At 39.2% G+C, this 19314-nt stretch overlaps 1 protein-coding gene across 4 annotated transcripts in view; it reads right to left on the reverse strand.

Moving 5' to 3' along the window:
* LOC135697404 (uncharacterized) overlaps positions 1-19314 on the reverse strand; it is a 159188-nt gene that overhangs the window by 63204 nt on the left and 76670 nt on the right. For 3 of the 4 annotated variants that reach the window (XM_065217034.1, XM_065217037.1, XM_065217036.1), the window contains 2 exons: positions 7579-7721; positions 5253-7018 (listed from right to left, as the gene is read on the reverse strand). In XM_065217034.1, coding sequence (XP_065073106.1) covers positions 5253-7018; positions 7579-7721 — 1909 coding nt within the window. The remainder of the gene's footprint in view (positions 1-5252; positions 7019-7578; positions 7722-19314) is intronic. The other variant, XM_065217033.1, reaches the window with a different exon arrangement.

The raw sequence follows: 19314 nt of genomic DNA on the forward strand, positions 1-19314 counted from the left end.
AACAAGTGAACAATGACCTTAAAAGTGTTAAAATTACTTAAATAAAAAATATCCGAAAAGAGTTTCAAGGGAATTCCGATTAAAATACCGAACATGCATTCCATGGGAATCCTAAGGCGAGATACAAGGAAAATTTAGAGAAAAAATATCTCAGTAATTCTGATGCATATAACGAGTAGAAACTCGGGAATATTCCGAGGTAGTTTTAAACAAACTTATGAACAGTAACTAAATACGAATTTCCAGAACGGTCTGTAAAGAATTCCTATTGGGTTATGCAGAGCTGATAAAAATTATTTCTTCTACACTCAAATCAGCTAAAAATCTAGGAAACCTTAAAAGGTTCGATGCGAGTCACGCGATTTTCGATAGCAACGGTGTTTTCTCAGTGTTTAAAGTTCGTTCACTTTTGCCGTTGCCCCGTTGGAAGCAAACAACTAGTGGTTATATCGGTGGAAATAAAACTGACGATAAGATTCAGTTTCGCAGATACCAGTAGGAAGCCATCTATGGAAGAAATTGCGCATTTAGTGAAATCGCTGGACGCGGATCCCACTCAGATGATCGCTACATATCGCATAGTGTAGGAAAAATATATGTTCATCAAGTGGCGCCGGTGCTGTAGTGGTAAGCGTGGTTGCCTCTCACCTCAAAAGGCCGGGGTTCAATCCCAGTCGGCGCCTCTGATCACGCCTCGTAAAGTCGTTGGTCCCCGGTCCATGAGTTGATTAGTCGATAGGTAGGGTCTAGGTGTGGGAGCTGCCTTCCTGGCTTTGGTAGCATTGGTACTCAGTACCTTTACTTGAAATTGTTATCAAAATGCCATTAATCGCTTGGAATTTTCTTGGAACTTTCCTTAGTATCTCCTTGAAAATTTCTCCAGAATCCCCTAAAGCACAACTAATAATTTCTTCGGAAATAAGCTCAACGTTTTCCTGTGAATTATTCTCGTAGGAAATTCTTTCTGAAATCCTATTAATTCTCTTAGATTTTGTTTAGCTATAATTTTGTATCGTGTAAAAAACCCTAAGATGTTGATTGTGCACATGCTAAAATATTTTACAAAAATTGAATTTTGGCGATTGGCGTAATTAAAGCATGCTATGGTCGATATAGCCATATTTCAAAAATTTCTGTATTTACACCAACAATAGTTTTTTTAAAGTATCAATCTACCTGTTCAACAACTCTCAAATCGTAAACAAACAAAACAATATTGGTTCCAATGGATACAAAGAAGACCCTATGCCTTTTGAAACTGATTTGAATGTAAACATGACCCTAAATAACGTTTTCAAAGTTGTTGAACAGGTTAAAATTGAGGTAACGCGACGCCACTGCTTTCGATTACCTACGGCTTGAAACGGATAATGTGATTCGAATCAAGTCGATTGGTTGTATTGTAATCAAGAAATCGTTAAAAACGTACCTTGTAAATTGTGGCTCAGCGGCAGCAACCGCGTTAAAAAAACGTTATTTGAGTGTAGACTCAATGGAATTATTATCGATATTCCGTGATTGGTTGATTGATTAACATTTGATAGATTTTCAGACTTAAGTGATTATTCCGTATCAGGACTGTAACCATATCATCATTAAGTTTGTCGTAGAGTTGTTAATCCAGATTGAAATCTTTTCTGAATTAGCTTAGTTTAGATATTTCTTCAGATTTGCTTTAGAATTCCCTAGAGTTCAATTCATAGTCCCGGAAATAGTATCTTCAAAACTACCTTGAAAATTACCTTTAGTTCTCCTTACAATTTTCTTAAAAAAAATCTTAAAATAACCTGAATCTAATAGTTTAATGTAGTTATAGCTTGCCTTAGATTTTTTTAAAAGAATTATTCCTAGCATTGGCGTCAATAACCTCAATCTACCTGTTCAACAATTCTCAAAACGTAAACAAACAAAACAATATTGGTTCAAATAAATGCAAATCAGTGAAACTAGAAGACCCTGTGTCCTTTGAAACTGATTTGAATGTAAACATGACCCTTAATAACGGTTTTCAAAGTTGTTGAACAGGTAAAACGTGAGGTTACGCGACGCCACTGATCCCTAGACTTCCTGTTCAATTCTCTTCAAAATTCTTACATTTGATTAAAAAATGAAAATTCTAAAATATTGTCTAAGTCCTAGAGTCTTGACTCTTGTTTAATAATATATCGTCACAATAACGTTATATTATAAATTATACCGTTATTCGTTTTTCATCATATTTAGCTATTTAAATGAAACTGGGAAAAACATATTAATCACCCGGAAAAACCGGGAATTTTATTTTATAAATCTAGTGGCTGGTGTCATTAAATTTGAAGAGAAGTCGAGAGATAATCCCGTTATTCTGAGAAAAATATACACACTTAGAAAAAATCATGTAAATTTAGGTGCTCTGAGAGTGACGTACACGAGCATCAATTTTGACATAAATTTGAGTCATAACAGACGCGAAATATAGCTCAATAAAACTTACATTTCGTCGAGCAACGAAATTTTCAGTCTCGGAGCACTTAATTTTACATAACATGTTTGTTTACGTTTCATCTTTTATGTCAAAGACGGATTCCGTTACGTGTAAAATTAGTTATTTCTAAGTGTATATGATATTCTATATTACATATATTAATATATAAACCTGAAAAAGATCGTTGAGAAGAAGAAGATCCAAGTTATGGAATATGGAACAGATATTCGTATAACTGGTGTGATCGAACCTGACTTTTTTTTTCCTTTGGAGTTTTTTAATCTATAATCGGTTGCTGATCTGACCAAAACCAGGCCCAGGGGACAATTTCTAGTTCCTCAATCCCTATTATTTGCCGCTGAGAAGCTGTTCCGAAGCCAAGTAGAACCTCCACGAGGCGTCCCATCATTACTTCCATCATTCGTTGAGTCGCAGCGTTGAACCTGACTATTGGCCACGAAAAGGCCAATTCACATCAAAAATCGACTACATACATCATTTGTTTATCTCAAATCGACGGAAGACATTCAGCGTAACTACCATAAACCGGACTAGTTCATGTTGATCTTCGTCAAGCATCGTCTACAATTTGGACTTCTACATCAACACATGTTAGGCTGCATTCAGGTTCAATTGGCTAAACTTGGTGAGTTCGTTCCATTTTGTAATTTTTTATCTTTTCAAACCAGTAACATTGGAAGATCAACTTTTTGTGGTGCGTTACTGGTATATGATCTACCACCGAACCCTAGTCGTGACAACTTCAAACTAGGGAATCAGGATTTTGCAGTAATTAAAGGATTATATTTTATTGCCTGTTACTTTTTATGACTTGATAATAGTGACAAGACTCGGGTAGTGATCACCGCCGTTATGCATTTCTGTATTGTATATTTTTGATCAAAAATATTATTTATGTTCATAGAGTTTACATAATGCTTTTCCCTTTATCCCCTTTGTCCTTCTCCTTTTCCTTTCCCTCTTCTCTTTTCAGAAAGCGAGTAATAGCGCTATAGCCATAAGCTATAAAAGGCTAGGACAAGAGTTAGTGCTCATGTCCCAACCGTCAGAAGAAAATGGAGCATCACTTAACCTTTCTAGCTTTGATGCTTCCAACATATCATATAATTACCAAAATCGGAACGTACGGTACGAGATGTCCACGTTTTATCCATTTATTGGATTCTGATCTTCGATTCAAACAGGCCCGATGTTTTCTGAATCATCTTGCCCCTTAAATGCTGCACAGTAGGCCTGGCCGTTATGATATGTGTGACGCATCTTTGATGTGAAACATATATCAAATAGACAAGAAAAATTATGGAGGTATATCCATCATTTTCCAGGATGCTTTCAAGAACTGGCTGTGTTGGTGTTAGATTAGATAAGAATAGATTAGAAACCTGAAAAAGATCTTTGGGAAAATTCTGGTATGACCAGGGGTTAAAACGGTTGACGATTTTCACTACGCTCGCTTTGTTGTCGTGCGCGACAGTCCTTTTGTATTCGTACACTCATGTTCTAACGTCGTCTTCCTCACACAACACAAACGGTAGAATAACATTCGAGCAAAAAGAAATTTTTGAAATAACTATCATATGACAGGTGTGATTTCATTCTAATTCCTCAATTTGGTGTACTTGCTATTTTCAGAATTCAAACAAGCACAACATCAGTAGCTCTTATTATGAGGAAAACTAAAATACATACATTCGTGACGGCCGTATGACAGAGCCTGTCATATGACATTTTAATTTGGTACTGTACTATGTTAGCTTGTTTTGCAAGTGTCGGAGACAAAGGCAGTCGATTATCACAGAAAATGTGTCGACTACCAGGACCACTTACAAGACTGGTATGACTCTAAAAGAAATCCAATAGAAATTCGGTAATCAATGTGATTACAACATTGAAAATTTTTCATGATTGAAGATTCTTATCAATCGAAAATTTTGTGTGAAGCATGTCAAAAAATACTTGTCACTTGATTGAGGATTTGACACAGTGACTTACGCATTACGGTCAATCTAAGCATTTTCTCAGCGTCACGCATGTATATGACGTATTTGTTTGTTTATATTTATATGCTACTTTCTGCTCTATTCATTCCAATCGAACGAATTGTCCAAAATAGTTCGAAAACGATTTTACAGCGCTCCAAACTTCTCAGGTGAGTGTGACTATTGTCAGCCTCTTTTTCTTCGGCAACCTTTCCATTTGAACTGTATGTTAACCAGCTGTTCTATTATCGGCAACATGAAATCAGCCGTATTTTGTAGTGCGTAGATATTTCGTTTAGCCTTATCAGGAGCCACATTATGGAACCTATTCGGAACGGCTGTTTTCTTAAAAGCTTTCATATGCAATACGCTGCGTTTCAACTTCCCAAATAAGGCCCCAGGTTTGTTCAGTCGTACAAATGTAATCTGATTAAAGTTGGAAGACTAAGGAATCGTTCAAATGCATCCAGTGTGTTTTGGTGAGAAAATACAGTAGAATTATAATTTTGGTTCCCGAAAACAGTAAATGGGTGCTGAAGCCATAATTTACCCTATGATTTGTAGAAATGATCGTTGGCATTGTGAATTTGAATAATATTGATTTGACTTCTTTTGAAGACAGTTGACACCGTCTTCAACCACTAGACAACGGGCAATACAGAACACCCACTAGACCAGAGGTAAACTTCCGGAAACAAGTTGCTCTTATGCATAAGGTACTGCAAGACTGCTGTTGTCAACGCAAAAATAGAATCACCCCTTTGAAAATCGTTCGTCTTCAAACTCACCTGCGAATCCTTCTCCGGATGTGACAACGACCGCCGCGGTGTCGGCTTGATGGCTTTGTTTCCCGGTGAATCCTCCGATATCGAACGCATCGTTTCCGGCTTGCGTTTCACAGGTTCGTCCTCGTTCGACGATGCCACGGCTTCCGGTTCTGGGGGTAGATCGCGTGATTTCCGGCGGCGTAGCCGTTCCTTCTTACTACCACCCTGCTTGAGATAGTCCTCCGGGCAGAAGTACTCGGGGCTAGAATCGTTCAGGAAGCTCTCAGCACTCTTGATCGTACTGGCCGGTGCCATGCCGGTACGCAGTCGTCGGTCGTTGTTGTAGGTGTCGTAGTTTTCCTCGTTGTTATAGAAGCTCGCTTCCTCGTCTTCGTCAAAGTTGAGCTGCACGGTCGATTCGTTCGTTAGGTCGTAGTCGTCCATCATGGCTTGTTTTGCTTCGGCAAATGTTTTCTGTTTGGGAGATCGTTTTTCTGAGTTTACTGAGTCTTCTCTAACGTGTTCTTGACGTACCAGTCTTGGCGAACGATTGCTCGGAATTTCGGGCAGCAACCTGCGTCCTTCGCTTGGCACTCCAGCTCCTCTACTGATACTGTATTCTTCGTTACTATGGCTACGTACTTTAATCATCTTGGAAGCGTGATGTGGACCACCAGTGCTACCGCCGGTGCCACCAACACTACCACTCGGTGTGCTTGGGTTTTGCTGTGGTGTGGTCGATAGCTCATCGGCCATCGTTGGGAAATGCTGTTGTGAAAGAAAAGGACGTGGTGCAGGTGCTGGTTGTGGAAATAAAAAAGATTGCTTTTGTCTTGGAGAGATAGGCATGAATTTTGGTCCGTGCTGATGAACCGAGAGCGAGTTCATACTGTCTGGTGCCGGGAGTGTGCTTTGGCGTGCAAACTCTGGTGAGCGTTTGATACTGTGCGGTGATAGCTGTTTTTTAGGAGGGGAGGTAGGAAGCAATTTCACGTGTTGGTCGGGATTAGGTAGTGTGGCTTGCCTGGTCATTTGAAAACGGCGGGGTATGGACGAGTTGCCTGAGCTTCCACCGTCGCCAGCCGATTCGGCACCACTATCGGGGGATTTGTTAAATAACATCCGATTGGGTGAGGTGGGCAATTGGCGCTGTTGGCCAGGTTGTGGTGGCTGTTGTTGCTGTGAATGAGCCTGAATTTGCAGGAAAAATGGATCACTGGAGTTGGATGGAAAAGTTGACTGACGTACAAACGGTGGATATCTCGGGGTGGATTGATCACCGTCCGATATGTCCGGTGATCGACTGTACAGGTTTGTTCTACTATTCGGCGAAGTCGACAGTAGCTTAGGTCCTATTTCATGGTTTTCATTTGGCCTACAAGGTAGTGTTGATTGTCTTCGAATTTTGTACCGCGCCGCTATAGGTGAAGTCTGCGGTTGCGGGTCCGCATCGTCGTTCTCGTTATCCGTATGATACGGGCTGTACTGTGGACTGGGGCTAAGCTGCTTAGGTGACACCGAAGGTGGCATCAGGTTGTTGTTGCTGCCGTAGAACATTCCGGCATCGGGATTCGGTAGAGTAGATTGTCTTGGCATTCGGCGTCCCATCGACGGTTGAAGTTCGTCGTCGAACTCATCCTCCTGTGCGTAGTCGGCCATTGTGCAAGGATTGACGTAGGGGTATCTTACCAGCGATGGATAACTGCTCTGCGATTGCTTACGAGGTAAATGTGTATATTGCTGTGAATCGGTGTCTCCTTCGGATTGACGATTTTCATCTTCCGCATCTGGTGGCATTCATGGGAATGGAGATATAAAATGAAACAAAACAAAATAAGTAAGTCACATGCTTGAATGACAGACGACACATCTGACACGTTGCTGTTATAATGAAAAACATACTACAGACGCCTAGAATTCAAGTCCATCATCGCCAGTAAGGTTGTTGCAACTCATGCCGGTGACGATGATGACAAACGACATAAAACACTGGGCGGCCGTTTCTCGTTTCAATTTGGTTCGGCTTTGTAATTATCTCTATCCCGCCGTGCGGCACCAAGTTGCTCTGCACTATGCACTCTATAGCTACATTGGAGAAGCAACCGATTTCTGGGTCAATCGATTCCTTCTCAAATAGTGCCTACCGAGAGCAACATCGCGCTCTAGGTCTAGCATTATTACCCGAACTCATGCCGAGAATGTTGGATGTAATTCTATCGTTCTTCTTTTTCGATGAAAGGGCCCCCATCATTTATCGTGCAACAACAATGTGAACCTCAACAACGTGCAGAAACCGATGGGCGTTTATTGATTTTGGGCTACACAAATTACACACAACCATACTTACTGGATATAGTCCAGGAGCGCCGGATGCTCTTTCTGATCAAATCCGATGCTGGCAGGTAGTCCTTGCCAGCGATGACCGAGGTTCTGCGGCCGTCGCTATCGGCGTAATCACTCATCCAATCTTCACTGGCTGCCTGCAGCTCACTGGATTTTTGGTGGGGAAGAGCGAAAATGAAACAAGAAACGATTAGATTGATTAGGTTGTTACGAGGAAATAAAATATTCTATCATTCAATATATGAGATAAAAATATTAACATCTACGCAGAAGGAAGGAATGCACATGTGACAGCTTCTTTTCCGGGAAGGCAAACCCCATTACTGGGGGATGATGAAATTAAAAGACACCTATACAACTGATCGTCTGCTAATTGAGGTTGCGTTATATACCGCCTCAATCGATGTATATGTATTTTGTTTTTGCAGAGCTTCGCAGGCAACTAAGCGACTAAATTGTACGGGGTAACAAAAGTGTTACCGAAAATGGCTTTTAAAACGATAAAGCATAATTATACAATAAATAAAGTTATATATTGAGAAATGAAAAACTGAGAAGCGAAGACGTTAAGCAAGTAAATAAAAAAAAAACAGTGAATCAACAGAGGTGAACCACAAACGTATTGTAGGTGTTTTATTTTTTTCGAGTTACATGTGTTTGTCACCATCGTTTGCTACGTTATCGTACTTTTTCAGTAGTCATCCCCCAGACGGTACGGATCACTCACTAATCATCATCAATCTTGGGATGTAAAACTCGTCTCAATTGAGCCGGCAAACAAAGGCAGCATTCATTAATTAGAATCGCAGCTCGTTGGCTGACTGGGCGTAGAAAGACCACTCCAACGGTGGCACGGATTCAGAACAAACTTTCACAAAACCACCTTCACTCACCCTCTCTTCGGTTCGATATCAAAGTTAAGTCGCATTAGGGTAACCAACTTGAATTGGACCCCTACATATTTTGGACCCTTTTCATATATTTTCCTCGCTTACTGTCTAATTTCTTCAAATTCATCTGGGTTGATGTTGTAATTACATTCTTTCAATTACTTGCTGTGTCTCAAGATCATTAGTTCACCTCAAATTGCTTACAATTGCTCAATTTATGCAGTTTTAGAAAATGTTATCGAAAAAGTTTCATGTTTCGACGTTTGTCAAGAGGAATCGGCGTTAGTGTACTTGTTTTAAATTTGGTCTAAAATATACAATTCAATGATTTTTTTTATCAAATCGGCTTATCTGACTTTGGAAGATGTATTTCACGTGTTTATAAAGATTTCACCTTAAGATTTTACTTAAAAAGTATTAAATAAAAAGTGTCCAAAAAAGATCGTAAAAAAATGTTACCAACTTATTTTGGACACTTATCAAATGAGAATCATCAAAAGAGCGACAAAAAAAAATTCCGGTTGGTCGATCGTGCTATTATCTCAGATTTCTGATCAAATTGGTAAGTAAATCAATCAAAATTATATGAATTCATTGTTTTTAAATATATTTCTTGTTTATCAGGCGATTCAAAATGGGAAAAACGGCAAAACACGTAGAGTGGTCCACTATGAGTTTTCCTAGTTTTCCACAAAAGTTTTCCTATCTCCCAAACGCATTTAACTAAGGGGCTGTTCATAAACTACATAGACGCTTTAGGGGGGTGGGAGCGCTTGGCAGATGTCTACGGTCCATACAATTTTTTAAATTTTGTGTTTGACAGTCTTCTACGGAAGGGGGGGGGGGGTTGAAATCTCTCAAAAACCGTCTACGTAGTTCGGATGAACAGCCCATACAAAAAATAATATGGACTGCAAGCATAGAGTCAGGTCTCCGTATTAAGATTTATTCTGAATGATTTTTTTTTTATGGTATGATCAGGTGTTTCCTTATGTTATATTATATTTCCTCCGTTACTCGCGCCAACTTTTGTAACACGAGTACTCACGCGTTGTACTTTGTACAACAGTGTGAGTTTTCCATTTCCATTTTGCAGCCGAGCTACCAATCGATCTGAAATCAACGAGTATTCCTCAGAAAACTTGCTTTTAACTAAACAAGCTAAATATTTATTACAGTTAACCCCAAAATATGCGGATAATAGAGAAAATGTAAATGGAAACCGCGTAAATGGTGTCCATACTACGAGGGTTCTGACTTAATTGGTTACAACATGGAATATCTCGAGATCCTGACCAGATAGAAAGTTACTGTCTTTGCCAAAGTAGTTCTAGAGATCATAACCTTTTTGCTGGTGGACAGTAGTTCAAAATTTACTCACTACATAGCGCTAGTATACATGTGAAGTTCTCGCATGTGATATATCTCGAAATCCTGATCAGATAGAAAGTTACTGTCTTCGAAAAAGTTGTTCAGGAGTTCAAAGCCTTTTTGCTGGTGGACTTAAGTTCAGAGTTTTCTCACTTTGCAACGCTAGTATACATGAGGAATTCTGGCATATAAAATATCTCTAGATCCTGACCAGACAGAAAGTTACTGTCTTCGGCAAAGTTGTTCAGGATGTTAGGATCTTTTCGTTGGTGTACAGTAATTCAGAATTTTCCCTTTACGTGGCACTAGTATGTGGGTCATTCAGAGATATTTTATATGCAAGGATTTCACGTGTCTTTCAACGTCACCTAGTGAGAAAATCATGTACTTTCCACCAACGATAGGGTTTGATCTCCTGGACAACTTTGCCGATTACAGTACATTTTTAGCAGGTCTGGAGATTTATCATATACGAGAATTGCACGTATATACTAGTACCATGAAGTGAAATATTCTGAACTACCGTCCACTAGCCAAAAGGCCTTGATCCCCTGAACAACTTTGCCCAAGACAGTAACATTCTATCTTGTCATGCTCTCTAGATATTTTATATGAGAGAATTTAACGTGTATACTAGAACTACATAGTGAGAAAATTCTGAACTATTCTATACCAAGCAATAGGCTTTGACCTCCTAAACAACTTTTTCAAAGACAGTAACTTTCTATTTGGTCAGGATCTCGAGATATATGATATGCGAGAAGTGTATATGTATACAAACGCCACGTGGTGAGAAAATTCTGAACTACTGTCTACCAGTCGAAAAGTCTTGACCCCCTGAACAAGTTTGCCCAATACAGTAACTTTCTAGCTGGTCAATAACTCGAGCTATTGTATATGCGAGAATTACACGTATATACTAGCGCCTCGTAGTGTGAAATTTCTGAACTACTCCACCAACGAAAAGAGCTTGACTTCCTGAACAATTTTGCTGAAGGCATTTACTTTCTATCTGGTCAGGATCTAGAGATATTTTATACACGAGAATTTCACATGTATACTAGCACCACGAAGTGAGATAATTCTAAACTATTGTACACTAAGAAATAGGCTTTGACCTCCTGAACAACTTTGCCGAAGATAGTAACTTTCTATCTGGTCAGGATCTCGAGATATTCCATGTTGTAACCAATTAAGTCAATCCCACGTAGTATGGACACCGTTTACGCGGTTTCCATTTACATTTTCTCTATTATCCGCATTTTGGGGGTTAATTGTAATCAAAGTTTAGCTTTTTTAGTTTAAAACAAGTTTTTTGAAGAATACAAGTTGGTTTCAGATCGATTGGCAGCAACAAAATGGCAATGGAAAACTCATATGTGTTGTACAAAGTACAACAGCGCGAGTAACGGGGGGTTAACTTTTATGCATGCCGTAAAACGGGGTGTAATTGATCAGCGGGGCAAAATTGATCGCTGAAATTTCTCGTGATATTTTTTCATGTGTAACATGTTTTTCGTTACTAAGCGTACGAATGTATCTTTGTATACATTGTAAAAATATTATGCATAGGTACAATATTGGGTATACTCAGCGATCAAATTCACCCCGCTGATCAATTTCACCCCGTTTTACGGCCCCTTCTTTGAAAATTTTCCCACCTAGACGGACCTAACAAATGCGAGATAGGAAGAAGTGACCGTCGTAATTAATTTTAGGCTCATAGGTTGAAAGAACTTCAGCATGTCCAAAATATATTCGTTCCCATTCAGTGTGTCCAAAATATATTATGGACACTGTCCAAAATCAAGTGGAAGGGTCCAAAATATGTGAATATCATGATGTGAAAAGAATTATTTTTCGAGTATATATCAATAAATAAAACATCTAGTGACATTTTACATCCAAGATGAGTAGCTTTCGAACACAACCGCATGTAAATTGCATAATAATAATAAACAAATAATATTATTTTGACATAAACGTGAACTCACTTCCTCTAGGGGTCCAAAATCAGTTGGTTACCCTAGTAAGGATCATTAATTTTATAGAAATCAAGCGTTTTTGTTCGACCGGTGTCGAGCGGTGGTGTCGTTAGATTTGCCTAAACTTCTGACCAGAGATAAACGGAACGGGTATGGAAGGATAAATGAGCGAACGGACGAGCGGAAGTAGGGATTACCATCGCTTCCGCCTGCCGTCCATCGCCGAGTTTGTCGGTCGGCCGGGTCGAAGCCCGCGTACTACTAGTAATTGTAGACGGGGGGTGAACTTTAAAAGCGATCGCTTCAAGGGTCCTTTCCGAGAGTGCCTGTTGAATTTCAATGAGTGTCGCCTTTGCCGTTAAACCCGGCGCCGTACGTAATAGGTACGTGTTTGGGGCGGCGGAAAGGACAAGGGGGTCGAAATGCCAATAGAACAATATGCACAGAACGGAGCGATGAAAATTCATTATTCGATGTGTCTCCAGAGGGGGGCAGAGAGGGAGATTTGCGACACCCGCTCGATTTTGTTCCCTGGAGGGCTTTTTTTTTGTTTGTTTCGTTGCGGCATGCGAGGATAATCGAGCGTCTGGAAATATAGTGACTAGACCAGTGACAGCTAGGGTGGTTCAAATAACGGTGGAGCACATGCTCAATCGATTCTAAATCAGGTCCTGATCATTCTACCAAAATTTAAATTTATTTTGATGGCCCCCATCAATTAAATGTGACTGGAGTGATATGTGCTTCCATTAGTTAAAAGTTACTGTACGCAACAATGGCATTTTTTTTCTTTAAAGCTTAGACCTTCCTGCATAACGTATCAAAAATTGAAGAATGTTTTCCTAGTCGTTTGCGACATACATTTTTTAATATGATGTTATTCGTTTTTTGCTTCAAAACTGCAATGCACCTCTTTTATATATTTTATATGATTTCTTAACGCATTAAAAATTGAAAGAATGTCGTTTGCGGTAATGGTAATGGTATAAATGGTATTACATCTATGACTGGTAGACAAGGCTGATTATTATACACAGAAAATAATTCTGAATATTATTGGTAGTGTAAACATCCATGCGTGTAAACTTGTATTTCTTTTCACGTAAACTAACAACTTGCAAGGAACATTTCTCACAAAAATGTATGGTTGCATACAACACTTGAAATATTTCAACAATTGTCTCATAACTTAAAATTGTATAATATACGACGCTCCATTTATGTGCATCATATCGAATTGAAATGTAATGTATCTCACAATTGTTTTTATTTTTGATTAGCTTATAAGATAACCTTTCCTATGGTGTGTAATAATCTGGTAGTTATTTTGGAAATAGTGGTTCAAAATTGAACGGTAGCGTGATTTTGCGGCAAAAATCGCAGTTTTCTAACCTTTTGTTTTACTCTGACATCTGATATCTCTGAAACTACAACTGCTAGAGACTTGAAGCTTTGGAGTTCTCTAAGTCTTATCGACAAAAAATAACGAGAAAAATATTGGTGACAGTTGATTTTTCGATGTTTGTCCATCTGTGCATCGGTAGCATTGGTACTCAGTATCGACGGAAAAAAATCTTTGGAACTTTTTCAAGGATTTCTTAGGATCATCCTAAAATTTTTGTGGAGTTACTTTCAGGATTCGTCTCAATAATCTTATGATTCTCTTAATAGCAATCTTAAAATTATTTAAATTAAGCATTTCACTCATGGAATTTTTTGAAATGCACTTTTAATAAATCTTTGTATTTTTGAAAATTCTTGCTAGAATTTACTTAAATTTCTCTCCATATATATAAAATGGAAATATATTTTAAATTCCCAAGGAATGTTCCTTAGAAATCTCTTGGTATGTCCTTTAGAATTACGAAAACCTAGAATTCTCCTGCCTTTGGAATCCACCGCAGGTTATTCCACAAATATAGTCCCAAAATTACCTTGGAATTCACATCAGAATTTCATGGGACTGTTTCTCAGAATTGTATGAAATTGTTTTCAAAATGCCCTTGAGCGAATTTCTTGAAATTTCCTCTTCAGAATCCTTTTGAAACTTTCCTTACAATTCCCATAAAGCTATTCTGAGAAATTGATTCACTTGGATTTTTCTAAGAATTCTTCCGTTGCAAAAAATTCTTCTGAATCTCCCCAGAATTCCCCTCCACAATCCCCATAAAAGTCTCTGCAGAACTGTCTTGGAATTCACCTTTAGTTCTTCTTACAATTTTCTTGAAATATAAATCGTCTATCAAATGGTCCTGGAATGACGCCGGGCTCCTCCGCCCTCAATCCAGTTGCTCAAACATTGCACCCTTGGCAGCAGCTCTTCTGGACAGCTACAGTACTGCTGATCTCCTGCAACTAAATAGTGTTTCTAATGAGAATGATAGATTGCTTGATTTATATTTTCTTAGCCGTGAAGTTGCATCTAGTTGCTCGATTTATGAGGCGCCTGTGCCACTAGTTAAGCATTGTAGGCATCATCTACCTCTTCAGATATCATTGAAATTGAATCAGGCATTTTCTTTTCGTAACACTATCGATAGCATTTCATATGACTACTGGAAGGCTGACTTCGATGGAATGACTGCCTTTTTCGAGAGCATAAACTGGGATGAAGAACTGCGTGATCATGACGTAAATATTCCTCGACTATTTTTTACGAATATTGTTGTTTATGCAATCGATCAGTTCGTACCGAAGAAAACTCCAGTCATACCAACTCACCCTCCATGGTCAAACCCTCGTTTGAAACGTCTTAAATCATCTAAACGGGCTTCCTTGAAAAAGTTTTGCAAACTGCGAACTGACGTGTCGAGCAAGAAGTACATACGCATTAAAAAGCAGTACAAGCAGCACAAGGAGCAACTCTACCTAGAACACAAGCGTCAACTACAAAATAAGCTCAAAACTAATCCTAAAAGCTTCTGGAATCACGTGAAAGATCAACGAAAGGAATCGGGTCTGCCCTCCACGATGTTCAACGGGAATCGAGAAATGTCTAATGTGGATGGTATTCAGGTCACATTTCTGCAGTGTTTTCGTCAACGAGGAGCTCTCTGACGAACACGTTTTAGATGCAGCAAGCGAGGCTCCCATACGTTCAGTTGTTGAATCTCATCCACCTATATCGAGAGATGACGTTCAAGCAGTAGGCCTGCGCTTAAAAAAATTCTTCCAGAATGGGCCCGGATGGAATTCCATCTGTGGTGATTAAAAACTGTATAGGAGCCTTGAACGCACCACTAGCATTCATATTCAACCTCTCGTTGAATTCTGGAATCTTCCCTGATGGCTGGAAGAATTCCTTTGTTTTTCCTGTCTTCAAGAAAGGCGATAAACAGTCAGTAATCAACTATCGAGGCATTGCGGCTTTATGCGCAAATTCAAAACTTTTTGAGCTGATAGTTTGGATTATTTTGAATACACTTGCTCCAGTTACGTTGCCTCCGAACAACATGGATTTATGCAGAAGAGATCCGCTGCATCAAATCTCGTGCAATACACATCTTTTATAATTCGCGAGCTTGAAAAAGGCGAACAAGTTGATGCTATCTACACGGATCTCTCTGCTGCGTTTGATAAAATGAACCACAAGATTGCTGTTGCCAAATTAGAGCGATTAGGCTTCCATGATCCCCTTCTTAATTGGTTGCGTTCTTACCCCACCGGTAGTCAAATGTCAGTGAAAATAGGTGACCGTATTTCTCAGTCGTTTACGGTTTCTTCTGGTGTACCCCAAGGTCGTCATATTGCGCTGTTCGTATTTCTGCTGTATTTGAATGACATTCACTATTCAATCAGGTGTCCGAAGCTATCTTATGTGGATGATTCTAAACTGTATTTTGTCGTAAAGGATCGTAGTGATTCAGTTTTCCTTCAACAACAGCTGGACGTTTTTGCTACTTGGTATCACAAGAATAGGATGGTATTGAATGCTTCCAAATGTTCCATCATCAGTTTCTGCAGAAAAATTCACCCACCTGCTTTACGTCACTGAATCGGGAGACTATAATCAAAGACTTAGGAATCATGTTAGATTGTCAACTAACCTTCAAGGAGCATGTGTCATATGTCGCCAGTAAAGCATCTTCTCATCTTGGCTTTATTTTTCGCTTTGCTAAAGATTTCAGAGACACTTCGTGCTTGAAAACGCTTAATTGTTCACTAGCCCGTTCGACACTGGAATACTGTCCAGTAGTTTGGGCGCCGTTTACAACAATGCCACGAATCGACTTGAGTCTAATCAGAGGAGATTTTTTTCGCTATGCTCTTCGTTGGTTACCCTGGAGAGACCCTGTACACCTCCCTAATTTGAAAGTCGATGTAACTTGCTGAGCTCAGTGTTCGCCGTGACGTCGCTAAGGCTGTCTTCATCGCCGATCTCCTGCGTTCGGACATTGACTGTAGTCCACTTTTGCAACAGCTTAACATTAACATAAGACGAGTCAATTTGCGAACCCACTCCTTTTTTACGATCTCGACTTCTCGCACAAACTACGGTGCAAACGAACCAATTACCAGCATGTGTAAAAATTATAATAAATAAATGTTATAACATTTTTGACTTCAATGCTTCCCGTGCTAGCCTTAATTATTTATTCTATAATGTTTTATCATCCTGATTTAGTTTAAGCATATATGTATCTGTAGGATTTTATGTTATCTGTTGATACGAAAAGAAGAGGTTTTCCGCCCACTTGAGAAGGGGCAAGGTTGGTCCTTCTGAAGTGGGCTTTTCCCTCTCAAAGAAATACATAAATAAATAAAAAAAAGTATTTGCAACTCCTAGTCGAATTACCTAGGAATTATCCACAGATATTTTTTTTACAATTAACTCTAGAATCCTTTTACAATTCTCCAAAAAACTCATTAGGCATGCTCCTTAAAGTTGTGTACACAATTGTTCAAAGTCTCAGAATCCTAAAACTTTGTTCTGACCATGATTTTTTGTTCAAGTCAAGTCGAAAAATAAAAAAAATATGAAACAATCAAAAATCCTTAAAAATCTTATGTAATCTATGAAAAATACATAATCCGGGATCCCATCGTAGATCTAATTGTTTTCTAGATGAATTTCCAAGTTCAATATAGCTTTTTTTTTTTAAATTCTTTATTTAAGAGATTTTTAGCCTTAGGCTAGTTCATCGCTAATTCAATATAGCTACCATCAGTGAAGGAAATTCCCAAATCTCATTCATTGAGCTTCCCTGAGAGAATAAAATCGCGTGCGAATGTGACAAACAACAATCACGCTTGAAATTCTCATGCATTATCACACACTCACCTTCACAAAGCCAAAAAATCATTCCAGCTTGAAACTCATAAGAATTTTCGAACCTGACAGCTCATCGGTGATTTTTGCGTAGTTGAATTTTGCAAGGCAAAACTCATAGGCGAATAAACTGACGCATGAGATTTGTGTTTTTGAGTTTTTCCGAACACTGGCTACCGAATACCGGTTCATTAGTCCGGACATTTTTTTTTTAGTAAATATTACGTTTACTTTTCAACATAATAAATATGTTCAATAATTCTAGACTATGATAAAATGTACATATGCATTTTGAGCATAGTAGGCAGTGATAATCAGCTGTTAAAAGTGTCCGGATTTGTGGTATTTCTTGTAGCCTAATAAATTTAGAAAATTCGGAAAAATTATTCATGCCGTGTATTCTCATATTTAGCTGTTAATATGATGGGAACCAGGGACATTAATTTCTCAGAACCAGCGACCACCTTGCAATGGTAAAAATTCTGCCCGAGAATCACTATATTCTGATTTTTTTTTTTCATATGAATTTAGCCGCATCTATGGGAGTACTCATTCTGGGACCATCTCTAGATGGGTCGAAAAGGGTTAAATAGTTTTCAGTCTTGAAACTGATTGAAAGAAGCCATTTGTGGTCCAATAAATTTCGGACTTTTGATGCAGATGCACTGTGCCTTTCCGTGATAGCTTTCCGTGATAGCTGCGACCATCAACAACACGAAAGAATGCCTTAAATTCAGTTACAAATACACCGGAATTGCGATTTTTTTTTGGCGAAATAACGAATTTTTTTTGCGTCCCTCTTTTTGATCGGTTGATCTCAACTAAACTTAATGCAAAATATTATACCCATTCTGCATTATAGCAAAATTAAAAAGTAGAAGAGTCTGTGCCTAGGGGCACGAACGGAAGCTTGACGTAGGACCGCTAGTGGACGAAATATGTGAAGAGCATTAAGTTCTTTTAATTGATCAAATATCTATTATCTCAACCTTTTTCCGTTTTTGAATTGTAGGCGTACCAAATTTGTAGTAATCTTGAATCAAAATCACTTGCACCCCTGCTTCCAAGTCTGTGTGGTCATTAGGGGCTTGTGGTTCTGAATATGGACAAACAAGCACAGATAAATTCTATTCCAACTCTTTACTGATGTAAGTCTGATGGCCCTGAAAAGGGCCGTTTTACTGAAGAGGATATCCATGGCCACTTACGCTTGGCGTGTTTAGTGTAGGTGACAGCATCACGGACCTCATTTTCCAGGAACACCTTCAACACACCTCGTAGATCAGATAGGAGATACGTCAGACACCGCCACGGCGAGCAAGACGACGGATGGTGGATATCTCGAAGAATTTGCGATGACGATTGGCACCTCCTTTGCCACGACCAGTCAATTGTTGCTTGTTAGGTTATAGAAAAGTGGACTAACCACCTTCTGAACTGCTGCTATTGCTGACCACGCCGTCCGAAGTGAAAATGAGCTGATACCAGACAGCAGCGCTGCTTTATATCTTTTTAGGTTAAGCAGAATGATGTGCAACCAAGTGGTATAAAAGCTACAAAGACTCCTCCCATTATGAGTAGTTTGCTATCAAGTAGCGACACTGGCTATTTTCTTTTTGCGTACACGGCGAATGAGAACGACCCAAATTTGAGTTTAGTTCACTCATAATCGCCAAAAGTGTAGGAACTCAGCGATGAGTAAATTTGTCTCATGGTTTCCTGTGGAAAACCTAAAAGCCAGAAAATGAGGAAATTGACGAAAATTTTATTCAGTCTCAGAGTAGTACCAATAGACTGAGTGAATCCAATTTTTACTTTTCTCAAATACGGGAATTTTTCCCTGGAAAAACCTGGGAAAACATGAGGCAAATTTACTCATCGCTGAGTTCCTGCACTTTATTTCTTATTTCTGAGATAACTAAACTCAAATTTGGGTCGTTCTCATTCGCCGTGATATCACCTTGAAAGATATCGGCGCCGGTGGTTAGCGTGATTACCTCTCACCCCAGCAGGCCTGGGTACAATCTCAGTCGGCGCCACCGGCATGTTCTAAGGCATAACATCTCTGATCACGCCTTCCTTCGGGAAGTAAAGCCGTTGGTCCACGGTTGAGATGATGGGTCGATTGGTAGGGTCCAGGTGTGGGAGCTGCCTCCCTGGCGTCGGTAGCATTGGAGCTCAGTACGGAAAACAAATCTCGCATCACTTTTCAATAGGTCCTATCT

This window comes from Ochlerotatus camptorhynchus, unplaced genomic scaffold (assembly GCF_037179485.1).
Source record: "Ochlerotatus camptorhynchus isolate MF236.1 unplaced genomic scaffold, CSIRO-AGI_Acam_v1.1 ptg000070l, whole genome shotgun sequence".
NCBI classification, from domain to species: Eukaryota; Metazoa; Arthropoda; class Insecta; order Diptera; family Culicidae; genus Ochlerotatus; species Ochlerotatus camptorhynchus.